This window comes from Hydractinia symbiolongicarpus, chromosome 3, assembly GCF_029227915.1.
Source record: "Hydractinia symbiolongicarpus strain clone_291-10 chromosome 3, HSymV2.1, whole genome shotgun sequence".
NCBI classification, from domain to species: Eukaryota; Metazoa; Cnidaria; class Hydrozoa; order Anthoathecata; family Hydractiniidae; genus Hydractinia; species Hydractinia symbiolongicarpus.
In genome coordinates, this window is record NC_079877.1 from 14,028,154 (window position 1) to 14,049,191 (window position 21,038).

The following is a 21,038-nucleotide window of genomic DNA, read 5'->3' on the forward strand; positions in this document are numbered from 1 at the left end:
TAAGATGTTATTTATCGATACACAAAGTTCGAATTAACAAGCATAATGTAACCTTGGGACTAAAAAATTGTTCAAATTAGCAAAATATTCGAATTAGCGGAGTTCGAATTAAGCAGCTCAAAATATATGACTTTATTAAACCAAACTCAAGAGACTTGGTAATTTGTTCGAAATAACGAAAAGTTCGAATTAGGCGGCATTCGAATTAACGGACGTCTACTGGTATATGTATTACAAAAATAGCTGGTCACTTTTTATAAAAATACAAAATGAGGTCAAGGTTATTATTTTATCTATTTTCATAAAAAAGAGAATAAAATACTAAATACATAAATAATTTACAAATAAATCTAGGATACAAGGTTCCAAATCAAACATAAAATTCCTAACTACGTTTAATAAGGTAGCAAGCTTGATAATAAACCGATTCAGACAGGACATGCGCCATTATGGATATTGCGCGGATGGGACTGGGTTCTAGTTTACCATGGACGGCGATGGTTTATCAGTTCAATCGAAACCGTCAAGTCATAATAGCATAAATCTATACAAACTGTTTTTTTTTTTAAAACACAACATACTATATGAATCCTATGAATTTTGAATCCAAAATTATACTTGGTTGTCTTCTCTCTTCAACTATTTCACTGTAAATGGCTATAGTCATTATTACTATCCCGTCCATGGTAAACTAAAGCCTAATCCTTTTTCCCCGCTAAAAAGATTACGTCATTCCGATTACGGAGCGGAGTCCAGTTTTAAAAGGAAACTAGTAGACATTATACTCTAGTCTTATGTATGTATTATTCTATGCTGGGCCGCAACATGAAAAAAAATTACCGTTTTAATCGGGTCATAGTATTTCGTATTATCATAATAATAAAAATACTGACAATCGCAGCCTGTAATAAAAAAATAAATGTCTTTTTCTCCATATGCGCACATTTAAAACCTATTTACAGAAACTCTACAACTTTTCAATAATTTAACACACACCATTTAAAAGCTACAATCTTAGAAATACAATCAATGTTTGAAAATGGAACGGTTAAAAAAAATCGATCGCTATTTTTGTTCACTTATTTCGTCATCATTCCACACGTGGATATTTTCACTTCGTTGTTTTAAAATATCATTTACGGTTCCATCAAATATACTAAATGTGCCACCTAAAAAAAGAAGATATTTTTTGCCGTCAGTTTCTATCTTTGCTTGTGAGTAAAGTTAAAAGGGCTACAAAACGGCTCAAGTAAGATGTTATTGTTGTTACTCTTCATCCTTGCACATTTACATAACATTGGGTACAACTACTTTATTGCAAGAATATGGACAAACTGTTAATTAATAATTACTTTGTTGTGATTTTCTAATTTCTAACGATATTTTCCAGAAAATAAATACATAAAAATAGGATACAGACATAACAATGAAACGTTTGTTCGAGCAAGCAAGAAACAGGAGGAGCTGTATTTTTTAAGTATATATTTGTTAAGTCATTGTTATTACTTTAGCTAGCTTATATGCAACCTAGCTAGGTCAAAAAAGTTCTTTTATCAAACAACTTGATTTAAAAGCAAGAAAAGCGCTTAGTAGAATAAATTATGGACATTGAATATACGGTGAGCTGGACCTTCGTGTCAGTCGTCTAAGATCAACACCTCGTTTCGTAACTCTTTAAAAACACACACACGTTATATAAAAATAAAGTATATGCAAATGAATAAAAATATAATACGAGAAATAACTTAAATATAAAAAATGTAAGTAACCTTATTTTAACGACCAGGTCAGAAAGAAAATTATTTTACTTTAAGATAAATATAACAAGTAGTACGAATTTTACCTGTATGTATATATAAAACTCGATTTCCTTTAAATCGAGATGGATTTGTCTTCATTTCAGCTAGCATCCCCTTTACAGCTTTAAGTGTGTATGCATAATCCAATAGAATTCCACTTTGTTGACAGATTGTCACAAGAAGATCTAGAAGATATGTGTATTTAAATGGTAACTAGCATGTCATGCCCGTAGCAACAGGGGGGAGGTGGAGGGGACAACGGAGATCATCATTCCCGTCTCCAATACTTTTGAGGAGAGAAAGCATAATGCTCTCTTTCTCTAATCGCCACAAACTACAATGAGATTTTAAAATACATTAGTTGCATAGGATTTATATATTATATTCTGAACTGTCTATTTTCAAAGATTTTTGCTCCTCAAGGCCAATCGCAGTAGGCCGTTCGGTAGATACTATATCATCATTGCCCCCATATAAAAACGATTTTGCTTCCTACGAGCCTGGATGACCATAATGGCAATGCAGCAGAATGATCTTTCGTTATAAGTTATTTTACCCCTAAAATTAACTTGATATGCTGTTTAAAACTATGAAATGTTTTTAACATACCTAAATCCTCAGGAGTTGTTTTTGAATAGCCTGGTTGTTTATATCCTTCAATAACATCACATATTTGTCTAGCCTTTGCTCGCTTCATACCATAAGTTAGAAGGTTTTCTTCAATAAACTTATAAAAGTAATCAGCGTCATCGGAAACACAAACTCCATGTACCCTGCAATCAAAGTATGAACATATACATTAACCTACACAGGATACACTATGTATTTTTCACCATTCTTTTACTGGCATTTAACCATTTTTTATAATTAAACCCGCATAAAAAATATATATATTTATATATATAAAAACAAAAATAACAATGTTTAAAAAAATATTAATATTTCGTATACTATACTAGAATAAACTGTACAAGCATGCAACATTACTTTATTGACTCTTACACGCTTCATTATTAGAAGGGGATCTTCTTGATAAGAGATGTAACGAACTGGATGATTGGCTTATGAAGATTACAGTGGTAATTTGAATTCTATTGTGCAGCAAACTTACAAAGAACTCAATTCACCTTAGTTTCTCACCAGTTAAGTAATTTGCCACAGCAAGGCCAGCCAATGTACCACCACTACCAGTGGCCAACACAATGTCATCGAAGTTTTTTAGAACATCCTAAAAATATCACTCCCTTTACCAAAAACAAGAATTTTGCACCAATTTGCTAAATGATATAAAACCAAAAAAACTCAAAGTTGTTGTTGGAAGTGGTTGAAATTTGGTCAATAATGTTTTTATCGGTTACCTTGGAGTTTTACAGCATCTGATGATTTGAAAAACACAAATTTTTATTCCATGAATTATTATAGATGAACGAATGTTTTGTTTAAAATTTTACCTGCTCCATAAGCTCCAAAAACGAACTTATTATTCCAAATGTTCCAAGATTATTTGAACCACCCAGTGGAATTATGTATGGAATTTCACCTTGTTTTCTAAAACATAAATACAAGTATAAGTCAAACTCTGATGCACCACTTTTCTTGGTGACAAGTCTAGAAAAGGTTATCCTGCTGTCAGTAAAATATTTTTTCAGAAACTGGTGCATTTTACATATGTGCATGACTGGAAGACAAAATTGGTAGTCACATTTAGGGTTTCACATTGCTATCTTCAAATTTTCACAAATTAATCAATAACTTTGAAGGACTCTCTTGACGGTTTCTGTATTTTTCGCACTTTACATAACAAACTAGAACATTATTACTGATGTGTTCTTTCCAACTGTGGAGTGCCGTCTTACGCTTTGTATAGAATACATTATTTAATACATTTCAGAAATATTTAATACGTTTAATAAATAATTATATAGTTTGGTACTTCAATTCTTCAGCAAGTTGCAGCATTTTAGCATTTAAACCACCTGCTAGAGATTGGTATTTGACAATGTGGCATTTAGCACCATGAATTCGATTAAGTAACATATTTCCTGTGACCACTTTTGCATCTTCTTCCTACACAAATTTAAATGTAAACCCATAATCATATTCCCAATCAGTTAGAGTACAAGACCCTGCTACAAGAATATAATCGTCTATTTGCTACACATTTTTTTTCCTGTTACATTGTTCTCATTACATGGTTAAGAAAAAGAGGGTCAGTCAGTGTTTTTTTAAGGAAATATAGTTGCTGTGAAATCAATCATCATGCAAATTTCAATTCTATGGCAACCATATTTGAAACTTTTTTTATGAAAGGTATAAAGGAATGTACTGCATTCACTTTGTGGATTTTGTGAAAGTTTCGAGAGACTTTGGTGTTTCCGACATCATATAATCAAGCAGTCACTTTTCTATACATATTAAAGGACTATTTTTTCTTAATATTTTACTTTTGACTTGGAAAAATACAAATAAAGGTTTTGGTTGTGCAATTTTAAGCACAAAAGATGGGACAGTTGGGTAACAGAGACCACTCAGATATATTATATATATAAAAAACATTTTTTTTAAATTTATTTTTTACCTAAGTAAATATGCACAACAAATATTAGCTCCAATCTATAATTTTCACTGACAATATCCCTACTGTAAGCACTAGAATTGCACTAGAATTTGCACTATAGAATTCCAGTTGAAAAATAGTTGAGAAAAACATTTGCTATCGTTGTCACCAGCATTATTGTTGACCTTTTATTAAAATAAAGGTTTTACTTATACAGGAAAAACAATTTTAAAAATATATTCTACTTAGCAATTACAACTTCCTATTTAAGTACTAAAACTGAACATACCAAGTTGTGACTTCTTAGTAACAAATGACATTTTAGTCCAAGTCGTCTTGCAGCAACTGCTGTTGCTCGACAATGATTAGATTGTAGACCACCACATGTTATCACACAAGAACTTCCCTTTAAAATAGCATCTGCTAAAATGAATTCCAATTTTCTCACCTTAAAATTAAAAGCAGGAATAATGTCAACAGCATTTAATAAATATACAACTTATGGAACACACATAAAATATATATACATATAGGGAAGATGTGAATGTTAAAGTTCTGTATCTGGGTATGAATCCTGACATCCAAGAAAAAGACAACATAAGGCAAATTGACTGTCTGATAAAGGTATAATTTATTTGCAGATTGACTGTCTGATTAAGGGTCAATTTATTTGCAAAAGAAAATTTTTGCAAAGTATCTTTTAGACCTGATTTTTAAAGATTAAGCTCAAATTCACAAAAGTATGTTATGCCACATTGTCATCCACAAAACATTTTTCCACAGAATATACTATTTCTAAGCTAAGTTCTTTGTTGCACATTTAAAAATACCTAAATTTCAGATAGCTATGTATATATATATATATATATATGTGCAAAATATTGATTTTGCATGTATTGAAGTAACGGAATCTTTGCCATTCACAAAAATTATTATGATACATTACCACAAAATTTTGGAAATATGTGGTAATAATCCACAAATTTCGATACAATGTATTCAATCACAAAAATATGTTCTGCCAAATGAAACATTTTGCGACCATCATCTCCAACATTAAATTTTGCAAAAATTTATTGAGCAAATATAAAATTGTCTCTTATTAAGGTATATAATAACCTTAATTTATATTTTATTACATGTTATTAAAGAATAAAAGATCACAAAAGAGCTATAATTGATTTCTCAACTATATATCAACACTTTTTAGGAGTAAACATAATTCGCATTTTTAACTTGATTTCTTTGCCTATTCGCATGTTTTCTTCATAAATTTTGCCTTTATGCATGCACATTTTCATCTTAACTCAAAATCACGACATTACCTCACATCACAACCAATATATTCGTGAAGTTATTATCTACTTTTTTATTTTTATGGTAAGGTTCTATATATATTTATTTTATAGAACTTGTTTGTGCCCCGTTAACGGAAAATCTTTGTAGTTGCATAAAAAACACTGCAAACTTACTCGACATTATAGATGGAATTAGCGCTAATGGTATTCCAGACAATGCAATGTTAGTATCATTTGATATTATAAACATGTACCCAAGTATTGATAACGCGAATGGCATAAAAGCAGTTAAAGCAGCCTTGGATAAACGAGCAAGCAAAACGCTGTCAACCTCATGCATCATTGAAGGACTCAATATATGCCTTTTTAACAACAACTCATTATTTGCCAGTGATAACTTACTACAAAAAAATGGAACAGCAACAGGTGCCCCAAACTCCTGTTCATATGCGGATTTAACCATTTCGCTTATTGATGATGCAGTTTTTGAATCCATGAAATCTACTTATCCTGAAATGTTATACTATGGCTGGTATCGTGATGACTGTTTGTCACTCTGGTGTAGCTCAACAGAAAGATTAAATGAATTTTTTATGTTATTAAATTCATTGAACGAAGATTTAAAATTTACAATTGAAATAGGGCGTAGTGACTTGTGTTGCTTGGATCTACAATTAAAGTTGAGTAATAATTTTATTTCTACCACTGTTTATAGCAAACCTACTGATTCACACTTGTATCTTCATGCTACATCATGCCATAATAAATCATCTATTAAAGGCATTCCTAAAGGTGTGGCATTGAGACTTCGACGAATATGTAGTAGTGACGGAAATTATCAGAAAAAGGCTAAGGAATACACATCGTATCTGAAACAAAGGGGCTACAAGAGCAAATGTGTGGATCATTCATTTCAAATGGTTTCACAAATGACACGAATTGAAGCAAGAAAAAAGATGACGAAACGTTCTCAAAAGAATCCAGTCAATTTCACCGCTTGTTTCAATCCCAGGGGACCAGACGTTAGCTCAATAATCAACCGCAATTTATCACTTCTATAACAACAACCTGAGCTTAACAAACTCTTTCCCAAAGGATCAATACTAGTGGCGAATAAAAGGGAACGAAACCTGAGAGATCTTTTACTACGTAGCAGTCCATACAATATGGAACCTGATCTTACCGCAAATATGTCATCTGGTTATATAAAGTGCAACAAAAATTGTGATTCTTGCAAAAATTATGTTGATGAAACATCTTGTATAGCTAACATCATTTGCAACAAGGAATACATTTAGAATTAGACGGAGCAGCACTTGCACCACAAGTAACGTTGTGTATGTTGCATTATGTAAAAATTGTGGTAAGCAAGGAGTTGGTTCAACTGTATCTTGGAAATCAAGACTGCCAAATTACAAATTGCATATAAAAAAGAAGGTGCCATCCTGTAGAATAGTATGACATTTTACGGAAGAGTGTACCAACGACGCGTTGCGGAACATTCGTTTTATTATTATTGACGTGGTTAATAATGTTGAAAATCTTACGAAGGGTGAAATTGATTCGCTATTGTTGGAAAAGGAAAAGTTTTGGATAGGAACGTTGGTGACGCAGCATTGCTGTCTATACGGAACCCACGATTGGAACCGGAAAAAACGTACGGACAGAGAGAAACCATCCTCTTAATAAGTGAACGCTATAGAAACCATTAAGTTAGTGATAATATATTTTATTTTTTTTAATTACTTGCCTTCTTATGTTACCAAGGCAACGTTTTTAATAGTATATATTCTAGATTTTACCAAATTGTAAAGTATTCGTTTGAGAAAGTTGGTTGATATACCAACGAAATATTACGTATTAATAACTTTTGTCTACCTCTGTATCATAAGAAGCTCACCTTGTTTCCAGACAGTAGATTGCCAGTTTGGTCATCCCTTTTTATGTAAAGTTTAAATGGTTCCATAGCTTCATCTAATTGCCATTCTTGTATAGGTGTTGGCCTATGGGCAAGCTAAACATAAAGAAATACACCTAAAACAGTTAGCTATAATATAACTAGCCATGAACAGCAACAAACAACAAATTCGCAGCCGAGTTTCACTAAAAAAAACATCAATTTGCTAAAATTTAAACAGTATAACAAAGCACCTACTTTAATAAAGGAAGCTGGCATATTTTTCAATTTCGCTGCCCAACGAGGGGCCTTATAAGAAAGCATAGAAACTGCAGAAGCTCCTGCCATTTTCCCAAGTTTTTTTTATTCCCGTTCGTTATTTTTTTTTTCAGCAAAACAAAAACAACAGTCGTGTTCAATTCATTGATTCGATATTTGATTGATGCAAACGTCATTTAATTTACCACGTAACCGTGGGAAAATTTTCGACGGACAAAACCCTAAACCAAACAAAAGAGAGAATGAACTGTATTCCATTAGTTGAATATTAAAAATCCTAAAGCCGTTGATAGTTGCCATCATATGTTTAAAAATTATTTTTTAATGACTTTTTATTGGTTTGATATTTTACTCCTAATTATTTACCCCCATTGCCAACCTGAACAGATTCCGTCCAAGTGTAAACAAAAAGCCCAGGTGTCTTGTTTATACCGATTGCTTTTACCCAAACACGAACACCCCTTTATTTTGCGAACCCTTTTCCCTTTGTTTTTTTTTTCAACAAGAGTCTTTTAAACACTTTTAAACACGTTTTTCAATCTAAATTTCCTCTCTACGCGAGCCTAAAATACCTCAATTAACGAACTCACGAAGCACTAATTTGGAATACAAGGAAACGCAGGTAAAGAAAAAAATTACTGTCAGTGTAATTTTTTTTTTTTAATTTTGAAGGAATTTTGTAAAAGTATTCAAAACCTCGCTTCTTCCAGTTAACTTTAATTTACAAGGAAACCTTCATTCTGTCACTATAACCTAAATAATTAATTAGTTTTCCTGCAATTCTAACTTCATATATGCTGTATTCTTCTGCTCTCAAACACCCCCGGCAGAGCCTAGGGATTAGGGGGGCTAAAGCTCCCCCACCTTTTTGACTAGAAGTGGTGTTTTTTATAGGGTTGTCATGTGTTTTAATCAATTATTAATTCATCAATATACACATATGCTCCATAGCATGCCCGCCACACCGTTGAAGAAAAACAAGAGAAAGAAAAATTCAACTTTGGATCAAAATTCTGCATATGGGAGTAGAGATATTCGTAAAATTTTTTTAAGCGGCAAAAAAAAAAAAAGAAGATAGTCTAGCAAGAAAATTGTATTGTTATCGAGTAATTCTTGATACAAGAAACAATCAAATATTATATAGAAAAAATCGCCAAATTATTGCCTCACTATTTTCTTCGTTTTTTGTCTTGAAATTTAAAATTTCTGATACGAAAATATTAAAACCCTTCCGTTTTTCAATTTTTAGCTAATTTCCCGGGCTCTGGAGCCAGTTTTAGAGTTGTTATTTTTACCCTTGTCTTTAGAGCCCTCGTTATTTAAGAGTTTTCTGCTTTTTAAAACTTTGATAAAAAATTTTCGATTTTTAGAAAAGGTTGATTTTTCGCGAAAATAACTTTCGCGAATTTCAGGTTAAATTTCTTACCAGGCAGAAATTTTCGCGAAAAAAAGCCAAAATCGCGAAAATCGCGAAAATTTCTGCCCTTAAAGTACTTGCTTTCTGTTGTCGTCCGATTGAACAAATGCGTTGGCAGTTTCGATCATGTCTGGTTTGTCAGTCCTATCTTTGTGGAAATTGAGACGCACTGGAAGCATTGTTGATCTCGTACTAGTTAAAGGAGGAAGTGTCATCACGAAATTGAAAATAAGTTCCCCCATCAATTTTTTTCCACAGGTTTAGTATATATATTGTGAACCAATTCTAAGTAGAGTGTTGTCGGTCTTGTTTGAAGCATTGTTAACACCGCGCACTTATCACACTTGGTCCATCTATTTTTTTTTCATTGAAATTCATTGTCATTCGCAAAAATTTTTGTTCCCAAAAATGAAGATTTTGGAAAATTCGCGAAATTTTTTTCTGTAAAATTTCTTCCAGAAGTAGAATTTGCGAAAATTCACGATTTTTTATCCTTGCGAAAATTTCTGCCCGCGAAAATTACTTGTCCTTAAAGTATTCGGGAAATATACAAAGGAGGACTGGTCGTTGTCAGATACTATAGTCCTTCTCTGCATTATCTTTATTTTGCTTCGATGTTACTACTGCTTATTTTGAAAATATATCTTACATAGAATATGGCGTATCTATATTTCTATATATAATCTCCTGCATTTTGTGAAGGCTTTCAGCGCAATATTTTGGAACTTGAATAAGCCAATTTAGGGGCAAAAGTTAAAAAAGAGGCAAATCCCAAACTATCTATTAATTTTTCTTCATATAGACAACGTGTTTGTCTTTAGGGTTAAGGTTCTCCTTTGTTGACAATTTTAGAACGCAAATACTTTTACAAACGATTATCATAAACAATTATCATCAAAGATAAAGCCCAAGCCTAACAAAAAACTATCAGAGTTATCACAAGTTCATGCCTCTGATGTGTAGATAAATAAAAGCAAATATATATATAATATTATCTTTACATCTGTGTTAGGGGAAGAGAACGCCAGAACAGCAGAAATGGCAGCCAGTTGGAGTGCTATCTATTTGTCAACCATTCTGTCAAAGTATTAGCCGAAAGATATTTACAACGCTGATGAAATCAGTCTCTTCTACCAAGCACTTTCAGATAAGTCTTTGTACTGGAAAGGGCGTTATAGTAATGGTAAGAAAAACCAAGTGCGACTTAAAGCATTGGCTGCTTGCAATGCTACAGAAAAAAATCTACCCATGTTTGAAATCGGAAAGTCTTCCTGTGAAAATTGGACTTGTCATTATCCTTCTCAAAAGACGAGTTAGATAAATGCAGGTTTGTTTTCCGATATGGGTAAAGAAGTTTGACTAAGAAATTGCAGCTCAAGACCGCTATAATTATCAACAACTGTTTTGCCCATTCGAGGACCTGGAAGCAATTGAACTTAGCTTTCTACCGCCGAACATAACGTCTAGATGCAATCCATGGAGTGAGCTGATATTAGAAGTTTAAAAGCATTTTACCGTCATTTAATTATTAGGCGCTCTTTTACAAGCATTGATAGAGACAAATCGTATACAAAATTTAGTATGTTAGAGGTCATGGCTTTGCTATCTGCAGCTTGGGAATGCGACTCACCAAGGAAAATAACTGCTTCAGGGAAGCCAGCATAACTTCTAAAAGCCAAGCACGAAGCCAGATTGATGAAGATGCCTCTTTTTGAGTTGCCTGCAGCAAAGCCTGAAGTGTTTCAAGATAGGTATGAACCTTTAATTGATCTTACAGTTCGTGACTACGTATATGATTATAAAATCATCGCTCGGCTTACTTAATCAGAGCTTGATGCAGCTGGTGATAAATAGAATGATGTGGATGATGTAGATCAGGAAAATGTTACCAACAACGAAAGATCAAATCCATCAAGCTTTAGAAATTCTTCAGTTGTGCTGTCTTCACCAAGGTAATGGCAAGCAAAAGATGCTGAAAAAGTGGCAGAAATTTTATTACTAAAGCAGAAGCGGATAATCTTTTTTTACTACTGAATTTTTTAAGTTGTAAGACTTGTTACTTTTAAACACCTTCTTGATAGATTGTCATAAAATCAAAGCAAATAAATATTATGGAAAAAATTACCAATTGTTTTCAATTGTCAATTTAACAAACTCTCGATGTAACGTACTATTTTTCATTTTCCTTCGATGTTCGTTTTATTGAGAATCTACTGTACAAACGGCGAAGACACCTAGCATAAAATGGCTTATTATGAAGACCGAGAGTATTTTTATCAAACATTATGAGATTCTCAGAAATATAAATCACGATTTGTTGCTAATTTTTATAATCATCCCACCTATACCAAGAGCACACTGTAAAAACATTTCAAAACGTTAAAAGTTGCTGAATTTAATTGTTAAATAAAAAAAGAAAAAAAAGAAAAATTAATGAAAAAAGAAAGAAGAGTATGATAATACGTCTGTGTTTTATTAAGTTTTACAACAAAGGCTGGGCGGATAACGCCAGGAAAATGCTTCTCTCGCTATGCTCCTTTCCACGCTCTCATGGAAAAGAAGCACAGCAAAAAAGGAGTGTTTGCCGGGATAGGACTTGAATATGAAATTATTTTCTCCCGCAGAAGGCGAGGAAATAAAAAAACAACAACCCTAACAAAAAGCCGTAGGGGGTTGACCCAATGAGTCGGTATTTGCCTAAAACAAAACATTCGTGAAGAAAATCACGAGCGCATGCAATTTTGAGCGGTGATATGTGTAAGTATAGTTTTTCTTTTATTCCAGAAGACGCATCTTAATAGAAATTAAAGCGAAAGTTTAGTCCTGGCTATGCATCGCTTACTATGGCTTCCTATCAAGAATAAGATTTTATTTGGTTAATCTTGCTTTAAAACTTCTTAATTGAAAAGTGTTGAAAGGTTTTATCAGATGTTTAAGTTCATTTCTGAAGTTCAAATATCCTTGAAATCAAAAAAAAAAGTTTACTTCAGTAAGTATTGCACTGTTACTCGAGTCACATATGTTTGCTATTTCTTGACCTTTTGGCTTTCAAAAGAAAGATTAAATATACATAAACGAATGTTTATGTATATTTAAGAGTTTTAAGGGTTGAAATTTAAGAGCCTACAAAGCATAAACTATTAATATACACAAGGTGGCTTTTTTATACTGTTGCATAAAGATGAGAAGTGAGGAAGATTCTTTGGGAATTTGAAAAAACATAGCAATTCCGTTTACGGTTCGTAATTCTCATGTGTTCGGCAAAATGAAAATATTTTGATGGAGAGAATCATATAAAAAAATATAGTCATAAAAATATATTTTTTTAGTATATTATTTACAAATTACTTAACAAAACATTTTTTAACAAAAACCAACGATAAATAAAAGGCAAAGTTATAAGAAGGTATAATAAAATGTTCAGCATTTCTTAAATGCAAACAAGAAGTATATGAACATAAAGTCAACACCTTTTCTCCTTTTCCCTACAAGTCTAGAATCAAAAAAAAAAGAAGTTATGTCTGGGATAAATTAGCAGCTGCTTAGGGCTATAACAGCAATGGTTTAACAATAAGGTGCAAATTTAAGGCCAGTACTTAAAAAAATTCTAATATAATGATTTATGTCAGATTTAACAGGAGCATGATAAAGTATTGATTTTTTATGAGACTTATTATTAAAAAAGAGATTATTATTAAAAGCGTATATTTTTTAGCAGAACATTTTTCTAAAATAGCTGTTTTCAGATTTTCCAGGACTAAATCAACTTTTACATTTTCTACACGGTTTTGTCGGACAATCAAATAAAGTACACATAGAAGGCATACAGTGTAATTACGTCACCCAGTTGGGAAACACAGCGTTTTAACTAAATATCAGCGCCGTTCAGAGAAACCGGCACAACTCTTACAGATTATCACTCAGGACTAGCTCTTTTGCTTTATTATCGCAAAAACGGACCGAAATCCTGTGCGCAATATTTAGTAGGAAATAATCTAATTATATTAATTAGCTGACCTAATCTCCACCAAATAAGAGAAGTGATTTATACTTTTGACAGCATGAGAAATGTGTTAACAGCGAACAATTAAGGTTTTTTGAAGAAACACGCAGTCTGATTAACGTTGATCGATCACCATGAAAACGTAATATTGTCGTGTTCACCTCGTAATTGTGAAATTTCATCCAATGCATTTCTCATTTAGTACAACTGAGCGAAAATGAATCAGCTATACTAAATATTCCTTCATCTCTCTTTTGATTTTTTGAAATTCTCTTTTAAACTCGAGCCCATCACCCTGATAAATAAAGAATATCAAAATAAATAAAAACCACATAATTAAACGTACCAAAGGACACTTCGATAAATTTGAAAAGTTAGGCACACTTGCATAAAGAAGTTACACACCTTAGCTAATCTAAAATCCGCCAATAACGGTTTTTGATGAATTTCAATAAAGTTGATAAGATATACCAAAGTAGTTTTTCTTCGATCTATTGTGGTGACTCTTATCTAAATTTAGCAACAATAAAAAAAACGTTAAACTGTTGAAAATTCAAATCAGATGTCGGTGTAGATAAAAACACACTACATGCCGATTATGATTTGAGTAACAAAAAGATAATTACTTGATTCTGTGACGTTATTTTATAGGAATACGATAAATCTTCTAGTGTTTTCGATATTTTCTTAGCAGCTTCATCTAAGCCCATACCAACATTAAATCTGGTCATTCGTTTTACAAGATGAGTGAATGGATTCTAAAACATAAGTTTTTGTTAACCGATCAAAGTGACGACCTTTTTAGTTCGAAAAGACGAGTGTTAGGTTAACTTAAACGTACACAAACCAAAACGATCCAAAACTTGAAAAATATGGCGCGTAAAACGTAAATAACAAACTCTACACCGAGTAAAGAAGGGGTATTACATAATAAGAAGTGTAAACGGTGAATTACTTAAAGAAAACATAAAAATTTAGAAAAAACATTTAGTACGCTACGTAAATTATAAAGAGTGCAAAAATGCAACAGTTTGAAAAAAAGGTAATATAGAAGACGTCAGATATTTACTAAGAGTTCTTTTACATCTATGACAGTATCATTTGAATAAAACTCCTTGTGAAAAGTATGCTTCGCATGGATTTACAATTCCTGGTTACTGGTTTCTTTTATATAAGCTTTTCATGTAGGGAATGTAAGCAAACCAAACAAAAATTAAATTTTTATAACGCATACAAGTAAAAGAATGAACAAAGTAATGGATATAAAAGACTTGTACAGTACTTTACCTGTGACGAACCAGGTGTTGCAGATATTTGACTCAGCAACATATCTTCTATATGTGTCGGTTGTGAATACCATAGCGGCGCTCTTAAATCATTCTCATCATTCACGTGATCATCATTCTCGTACGTATCACGAGAAGAAATAGAGGGGTCCGGTTGCGACAGCGAAATGCGGTTACTATGAAAATAAATACGAATTGTTTAATTCTGTATTGTAAGTTGCTCTGAATCCATGAAATACAGAAAGATGAATACTACTTGTTTAAACACAAAATTAAAAATTACCTGTATAGAATACGGTAGCCAATAGTTCTTTTATATATTCCAGGCATTCCTCTATTTTACATACAAAAACAACCTACCTACAATGTTTTACGTCTAAGGGGCTTACAGCCTCAGTGTTTGAGCAGTGTCTTTTCATTGCTGGTGATTCAGAATTTGAAAAACCTGTCCGAGGAGTTTTACTCTTTGATCCAGAATATGACCTAAAAAACGTACACTATCTTAAAAAGAATCGCAGCGTTTATCCTAAGACCAATATTTATCATTAAACATATACTAAAGACAACAATTGATTTTTATTCTTTTTTATTATTTCCCAAAAATCCCTGGCGTACCTATTAAACCATTTATCTTTTTTGATTTGAGATATCGTATACCTCTGATTAGGTGTGGCAACCAAAATCTTTTTAAGAAAACCTATGAAATAAAATAATTTTTTGAGGAAACTTATTAACACCAATAACTTTGATTTACAGACTTATGGATGACTCCCAAATCGATAAGTGCATGCCAACCATTTAGTATATAAGACGTTTGCACTTTAAGCTCTTCTTATATTTACCTAAATTTCAAAATCAAAAAAATATGTTTAAGTATCGCCAAAACTCAAGCACTGAAACATACGCTCCTGTGAAGCAGGGGCACAACAATAAGTTTAAAACATATTCAGGCTATCAACGCTAGCAGGAGCTAAAATTGCTACACATATACTTCATGTTTAGACATGATAATCAGTTAGTATAAACACTTAGAGTAGATTTCATAGCATTTTTGCAGAATTACTATTCCTTCCTCCTCCCCTCTCAAAACAAAAGAAAGGTAAAAGATTAAGATCAGAAGCAAAGACACCACCAAGAAAAAATTAATTTTTGCAGCTTTCACAACTATAGTTTCACCAAAAATTATTGACAAGCTTATCATTATCTTGTAAATATCCTTCGAAAAAAACTTTTCACCTTTTTTCTTAGATCATCTAATTCCACATACACAATTTTGAAACTTTTATATAAGATTTGTTTGTATAAAAAGTAAAAAAATATTCGAATAGAATTTTTAGCGATTATTAACACAGAAAGTTGTTGTTTACACGACAATTTTCTTGTTTAATCCAAGACACCACAAATGAAATTAATTCTAACAAAAACAAAAATTGGTAAACTTGCCATTCGCAAACTTTGGAAAAATGATTTAAATTATTTTTTAGATACATCAACTCAGTATTTTGTGTCTCTTACAGAAATCAATTTTTTTATGACATTCAATTGATTTAATTCGTGCAAAATATTAATTGATAACTTTATAGTGACTGACGAAAATTAATATCCTGTTTTACATTATGCAGACTTGTTTAGATTAACACAACTTACCTAATGATAATGTATCAATTTTAATCCAGGGTGTCGTATGCACCTTTTTTGACTCTATCCAGTTCACATATTCTTTACAGTTTCTAGAAGGTTCATCCCATGGCAACTCTAAAAGGTATGATTTATAAATAGGTGAAAGAAATCTTAATTAAGACATATTCTTTACAGTTTTTAGAAAGTTCATCCCATGGCAACTCTAAAAGGTATCATTTATAAATAGGTGAAAAAAATCACAATAATATTAAGGTAAATCTTAAATAAGTTATGCACAATTGATCGAATCGAAATTTTCTGAAGTAGCATGAATACATAAGGTATACACACCTCCAGCTAACATAGCAGTAAGAACAATCCCACAAGACCAAATGTCCGCTGGTTCAGCTTTATATTCACTTTGTTTCAATACCTACAACATTTAAATATTCTTCATATCCGAAAAACAATTCCTACAGTTAATAAGTAAGATTTTTATGTTTGTTTTGGGTTATATAAAATATACAAAACCCAGTTAGCTGATATTACATAATTTATATTCTGTCTAAGGCGATAAAATTTCAAAAGAAAGAAGAGAAAGCACCTAATTTTATGTTTTAGATATAAAAAATTGGTATGGGCATGGAGTGTTTCTTTCGAAAATGACATTTCCACAACCATAAGAGCATTACCATGACTGAGAGGGGTTTTCTAGTTACACTAGCCAAAACAGACATTTTAGTAACAACCAGTAACCAATATTAGTAATTATTATTTAAATAATATTTTAATTAAAATAGTATATCTTTTACTTTCCCTATTTCTAACTAATAGCTAATATCGATTATATGTAATTACAACTGATATTTTACCGAGCATTCATATGAATGCTGTCCGTTTTTATCACCATAATATACATTCTTATTACATTCTTATATAGTGCAAGAATAAATATTTATTATATAAAACAAGAGTAAAAAATAAAGAAATAAAAACATTGGGACCTAAAAAGAAATTTGGGAAATTCATTTGTTTTTTTGGCTGATGTACTGAAAACTGATATAACATAAGAATACCTCTGGTGCAACGTAGGGTGGTGTACCACAACATCTTTTTAACAAACGCTCTTTATTTTTATATTTGAACACAGTTGATAACCCGAAATCTGTAATCTTTAGATTCTCTAAAACAAGAAAAATATATTAAACAGTTTACTTAGTATACAAAACTGATTGATATTATGTATCACCTTAATATTATTAGTATTAAAGCACAAATTACACTTGTCTTACAAACCTTCTATATCAACTAACAGATTTTCTGGTTTAATATCACGATGTGTAACACCTTTTGAATGAATATACTCCTAAACGATATCAAAACATAATAAAAACGATAACACCTCTGTTACACATAAGTGGCTCATGATGTAAATATTAAAAAATGGTGACTTACCAACCCACTGATGAGCTGTTTAAAATATTTATTAGCTTGTGAAACAGGCATACCTACATCAGGTTCTAGAAAAAATATGGAGGAAATAAAATACAAACATGCTGAACTCTGAGACATTTTCTAACTTCATTTTTGCACATAATCATCAATATGATCACTAAATATTTGTTAGGAGTTAAGAATTTAATCAACAGTAAGAAAGAATATACAAAGAAAAAAATAATTCATCAAATTGCACTTGTTGGTACAAACTTTGTAGACATGAGGATTCTATTTATTTTTAGCATTAACATAAAAAGCTACATTTAATTGACAAAAGTGTCTTTTCGTTACAAGATATAAGAAAGATATGGCTAAAGGATATTATATTCTCAACCAACATGAATAACTCACTTCTTAGTAGATATGTACAATATCTGTGAACAACAAACCAACAAAAACAAACAAAAAAAGTGATAATATATACCTATTTTGTCAAAGAGCTCACCGCCTGGAGCATATTCTAGGAATAAATAGATACGATCAGCTTCTGTTCTCTGACCGTAAAATTTGACTATGTGGTTATGTTCTAACATTCTGTGGATGCACACCTGAACATAAAACACAAGGTAGATAAACAGAGGTGCATCTTATGAAAAAAAATAAAAGAAACAAGGAAAGACTTAAAGACATGAAAACATTGTGAATATGAATTTAACATTTGTGCTGATTTTTGAAAATTTGTTCTCTATTAAAAAGTCCTTACAACATTTGATCTATATAAACAGATAGAATTACCTTACATTCACAATAAGTAGTAATCACAATCTAAAACATGTTAGTAATTATAGGAAAAAAACATAAAAAACTAAGAGCTAACTTTGGGGGTTTATAAGTACAAATGTTTGAGAACATTTTGTTGTTCAGCAAAGAAACCTGAAAATAACAGTCAATGATCCTTAAGGACATGGTTTTTTAGTCAAACGAAGGTGTAACAAGGCTTCCTAACAAAGAAAATGAGACATATATAACGGAAATCATGTATCTGTACGTTTGAATGTCATTTTTGTTTACACTACAAAAATAAAATTTTAAGTAAACTAATTAATCTTGTGTATTTTTGATTTTTTTGGGCTGGCAATCCTTAATTTATTTTAGATGGTGAAGGGTAGATCCATCCTATCCATATATGCGTAAACCATTAAATTATTCGTAACCAAAAGGTAAAATAGTCCCAAGATATACACAGCATTATTGTTGTGAACTTGAATTCAAACTTTGCCTAAATGCTACACTATTTAAATGGAACTTTCATTTGCACTAAATTATAATTTTTTTAATGATTGGATGTTGACTTAAATGTCCATGTTTCCAATTTTTTTCTTTAAGAACACAATTTGTTATATCTTATTTGCAGTGTTTGTATACAGCTGCTGTCTTGTCAACGAAGAAAAGGTTGTGTGGTAAATTGCACACACAAAATTGCTAGTTTCTGGATGTGTGATTCCAGGGTTCCCACTCATTTTGCAAGTAACTTTTTTTAGGATAATTAGGAGAATTTAGAAGAATTTGAGCTGTTTTTTTAGGAAATTTTTTCAATAAAGCGGGGAAAAGACATACAAAAATTTAAAAGATTTGAGGAGAATTTTAAATTAGTGACAAGGGTAACTTGGAAAATAAAAAATAATTAAATTTTTTTCTAAGTTATATTTTTAGGAGTATTTGCAAAAAAATCAGGAAATTTTAGGATATTTTAGAATTTTTTAGGATTTTTAGGAGGGGTGGGAACTCTGGATTCTTAACTCTTAACTAGTCGTCCTACAAAAAATAAATTTCTGCATTACAATCTTAAAACAGCACACCCAAGTCTGTTTCAGGCTTGCATGCAGGTTTGTGAGTGTGTTGTGATTGTGATCACACATGTTAGAATGAGAAAGTCTGCACACATAATAATTTCAGTAAAAAATGATAAGTATACTTCTTTTTTTAAATTATCTTTATTCCCAACAAGTTTGTCTGCATTTACAATCTTTACAGCAACTGCTTCTTGCGTTTTCCTATTGATTGCCAGCCTGACCCTAAAATAAAATGAAAAATTGCGACCTCAAAGTAAATAATGAAATTACATTTCCTGTCATTAGACTAGATGGAGTATCTATTGGAAGGCAGAGGTTGACAAATTGCAGTACATATTTATTTTGCCTTTGTAGATTTGGAAAAAGATTTTAGTAAAGATTACGTTATTTGGTGGGCTATAAAGGCATTAGGTGTGAAATAGGTGCTAGTCAAACTTTGGCATCTATATATAGCTAATATTTGAATTCACCATTGGACACTCAAATATTCATTCTAGGATCTTTGTTTATAATAAAAAAACTAGACACATTTGGCACAATTTACTAAAATTGACAAAGCCATGGACCATTTTAAATTGCTTTATATACCAAGTTCAGAATACACTTAAAAGTGTACCTGGCCATATTCTCTGAGTAAAACACATTATTAGAACAAAACCATTAGCTATTTAAAAATCACTAATGTAGTATGTTGTTCTAAAAAAAATTAATGACTTAATTGCAATGCAAAGGTCATGCAGCGGAGCCACAGGGAACTGTATTTTCAGTGTGAATTTATCTCAATATTCAATAAATCTGTCTTACTTACTCTCCATAGGCACCTTCACCAAGTGTCTCCACAAAATCCCATCCTTCAACAAAAGGTTCATAAACAGACATAACTTTTTTGGTTGTATTTTCTAGACACTCTGTATAGTTAATTATAATAATTAATAGTAATAGTAATAGTAATAATAGTAGTAGTAATAATAATAATAATAATAATAATAATAATAATAATAATAATAATAATAATAATAATAATAATAATAATAATAATAATTTGAATTACATGTCTAGAATTAGTTAATTACAATAAAAATAAACAATAATTTAAAAAAACACAAAAAAATAAAACCAGGAAATAACCAAAGCAACATTGAATGATGAGATATATTTTTACAGGTAGAAGTACCACAGAATATCACAGAAATTTGCATAGGCTATGTAATTTGGTCCTGATATGGAACTTACCGTAATGCTTTGAATAAATGCTCCCTTCTATTAAACGCCCCCCTCGAATAGACGCCCCTCCTTTTCAGTCATTTTTTAAATAAACGCCCCCCCCCCCTCGAATAGAAGCCCCTCCAAGATGTCAAAAAATTTAATTAAAGCCCCGGGCGTTTATTCGAAGCATTACGGTAATATTTTTTTATGTTTTTATTGTAGTTTTACATCGTATAAATCTTTCCTGGCACCCTTCAATATTTTTTCATTATGTTTCAGCATTTTTTTAACTTTTTTACTTTTTTTACTTTAAAAAAATCCCTAGGTACTACAAAGACTCGTATTCTGCGGTACCAAGGTATTCTGCGGTACCATGGTATTCTGTG

General features: G+C 31.5%; 2 protein-coding genes across 2 annotated transcripts; both read right to left on the bottom strand.

The window, feature by feature from the left end:
- Positions 1-275: 275 nt before the first annotated feature.
- On the bottom strand, positions 276-8,074 carry LOC130635877 (uncharacterized). The gene is made up of 9 exons (XM_057445394.1): positions 7,810-8,074; positions 7,555-7,668; positions 4,646-4,804; positions 3,733-3,866; positions 3,251-3,347; positions 2,927-3,027; positions 2,409-2,572; positions 1,844-1,984; positions 276-1,169 (listed from the first exon to the last, which is right to left on the bottom strand). The coding sequence occupies exons 1-9, from the start codon at positions 7,897-7,899 to the stop codon at positions 1,066-1,068; spliced, it is 1,104 nt and encodes a 367-aa protein (XP_057301377.1). The 5' UTR covers positions 7,900-8,074; the 3' UTR covers positions 276-1,065.
- A 4,475-nt stretch (positions 8,075-12,549) lies between these two features.
- LOC130635878 (serine/threonine-protein kinase Chk1-like) lies at positions 12,550-20,351 on the bottom strand. The gene is made up of 14 exons (XM_057445395.1): positions 20,255-20,351; positions 19,569-19,668; positions 18,078-18,201; positions 17,612-17,676; positions 17,453-17,522; positions 17,233-17,339; positions 16,508-16,589; positions 16,184-16,291; positions 15,152-15,233; positions 14,897-15,019; positions 14,538-14,712; positions 13,877-14,008; positions 13,656-13,760; positions 12,550-13,545 (listed from the first exon to the last, which is right to left on the bottom strand). The coding sequence occupies exons 1-14, from the start codon at positions 20,323-20,325 to the stop codon at positions 13,477-13,479; spliced, it is 1,413 nt and encodes a 470-aa protein (XP_057301378.1). The 5' UTR covers positions 20,326-20,351; the 3' UTR covers positions 12,550-13,476.
- Between the last annotated feature and the right edge of the window lie 687 nt (positions 20,352-21,038).

Bases quoted from the DNA above. Each gene is read 5' to 3' on its own strand.
- LOC130635878 (XM_057445395.1), bottom strand. From the start codon at position 20,325: ATGTCTGTTTATGAACCTTTTGTTGAAGGATGGGATTTTGTGGAGACA. The intron at 17,677-18,077 runs GTATATATTATC...TATTTTTTCTAG, and splicing joins TGAGCTCTTTGACAAAATAG to AACCTGATGTAGGTATGCCT. The intron at 15,234-16,183 runs GTAAGTTGTGTT...TTTATTTCATAG, and splicing joins AATTGATACATTATCATTAG to GTTTTCTTAAAAAGATTTTG.
- LOC130635877 (XM_057445394.1), bottom strand. From the start codon at position 7,899: ATGGCAGGAGCTTCTGCAGTTTCTATGCTTTCTTATAAGGCCCCTCGT. The intron at 3,348-3,732 runs GTACCAAACTAT...TTTATGTTTTAG, and splicing joins CAACTTGCTGAAGAATTGAA to AAAACAAGGTGAAATTCCAT. The intron at 1,985-2,408 runs GTATGTTAAAAA...CATATCTTCTAG, and splicing joins AACAACTCCTGAGGATTTAG to ATCTTCTTGTGACAATCTGT.